General features: G+C 63.9%; 1 protein-coding gene across 1 annotated transcript in view; it reads right to left on the bottom strand.

The window, feature by feature from the left end:
• Nucleotides 1-623: 623 nt before the first annotated feature.
• The window catches only part of NR2C2AP (nuclear receptor 2C2-associated protein), a gene marked incomplete at its 5' end in the record, with an annotated part of 1133 nt that continues 186 nt past the window's right edge, over nt 624-1570 (bottom strand). Inside the window, 3 exons of the mRNA XM_009699762.1 lie at nt 624-776; nt 1068-1135; nt 1465-1570. Of these exons, the coding sequence (XP_009698064.1) occupies nt 660-776; nt 1068-1135; nt 1465-1570 (291 nt within the window). The remainder of the gene's footprint in view (nt 777-1067; nt 1136-1464) is intronic.

The raw sequence follows: 1570 nt of genomic DNA, 5'->3' as shown, positions 1-1570 counted from the left end.
AGGCCTGCACCCCACCGGTGCCCTGGTATTCCTCTCCAGAGCTGTCTCGTTGAAGAGGGAAGCTCCCTCTTACGCCCATAAACTTGCCAAGCCCTCCCTGCACGCAGCACCATACCCACCCAGGGAAATACCCACAGGCAGGAGCAAAACCCCGCAGGAAGCATCACCCTGCCCGCCAGGAACACCGCACAGCCCCGGCCGACAGCCGGCATGCTGCGATCCTGAGCCGGAGCCCCACGAGGCTGCAAAAAGAAGTTCAGGGGTGGTTAGCAAAGGCGAGAGACAGCTTCTCTCCTGCTCTCCTCTCTCCTGCCCAGGCCACGCACCGCCATGGCCGTGGCAAACCCCGGCGGGCTCGGTGTCAGGGTACCACTTGCCCAAGGAACAGCCGAGAAGGAGCAGGGACAGCATTTATTTGGTGGGTTACAGTGTCCCACCAAAGGCTCGGGAGTGCAGCACGTGGACCTCTGCACAAATGTCCCTCTGTCACTGCCATCCCATGGGGCGGGGGTTCCCTCTCAGCGCCTTGGGGTGCAATCAGGGGCAGCACATCCCCGCTGGCGGGGTTTGCTGTCCCGTTTCCCCCTACGCAGCAGAGCCCCCGCGGGGGAACGCAGGCGATGGGGGAGCAGCCCCCCACGCTGTCCCTCGTCGCTGCCCTACAGCCTCTCCCCCAGCACCCCGAGGTGGTACACCACGATCCTCCCAAAGAAGTCAGTGCCGTTCTCAAAGGTGATCTTCAGCTTATCCAGCACCGTCTCCTCCACCTGGAATCTGTGCGGGGCCCGTAAAGGAGAAAAATCGGCTGGAGGATGCCACGACACTGCGGAAGACCCGCTCCGAGGGGGCACGTGTAGGGCTCGCGTCCTGGCGTACCACGGCTGGCGATGTCCGGATTTGCTCCGGCTCTGAGTAGCTACAGCGGTAGCAAAGTGCCAACAGGCACCCACAGGTCTGTCGTTTCAATCGCAGCTCTGCCATCGCCCCCCTGCCCCTCTGCAGCCGCGGGTGGCTCTGAACCCATCTGCCAAACCGTTCCACCCAGCCCGCAACGCGGCAAAGGATATCTGCATGGCGTTGATGTCCTCGGGGTACAGGTCCGATATTTTCACCAGTTCTTCGCCTGCTCTGCAGCCTGCGGAGGGTGAAGGTGGAGGCAGCTGCGTCGAGGCTCAGGTGCTGGGGGGGCCTCCAAGGGCTGCCCTGGCCGTGGCTGGCCCAAAAATTCCCGCTGCTCTGCTGCAGGGCTGGGCTGGGCCAGGTTCCCGTCTGCACCCAGAGCATCCCAGAGAGCCCCAGGTCCTCGCTATTCACCCCTCTCTGCTCCAGCCCGCGGCCTCAGCCCCTCTCGGGTCTTGGGAACACCTAACAAATACCTCTGGGCCCCGCGGCAAACAGCTGCGGGATCCAGGTGGGGGTACACCGAGGCAGAGGGACCCCCGTGCCCTCAAACCAGCTCCTCACCTTCCAGCGTGCACAGCCGGCTGGAGAATCCCCCCTGGAACTGGATGTGAAGCTGCGAGACCTTGACGGTGCGGGGGAAATCCAGGGTGACCCACTGGCACGTGCC

This window comes from Cariama cristata, unplaced genomic scaffold, assembly GCF_000690535.1.
Source record: "Cariama cristata isolate BGI_N322 unplaced genomic scaffold, ASM69053v1 scaffold38784, whole genome shotgun sequence".
Taxonomy (NCBI): Eukaryota; Metazoa; Chordata; class Aves; order Cariamiformes; family Cariamidae; genus Cariama; species Cariama cristata.
Note: the sequence above shows the minus strand (reverse complement) of the source record. Positions and strands in the feature narration are given on the sequence as shown.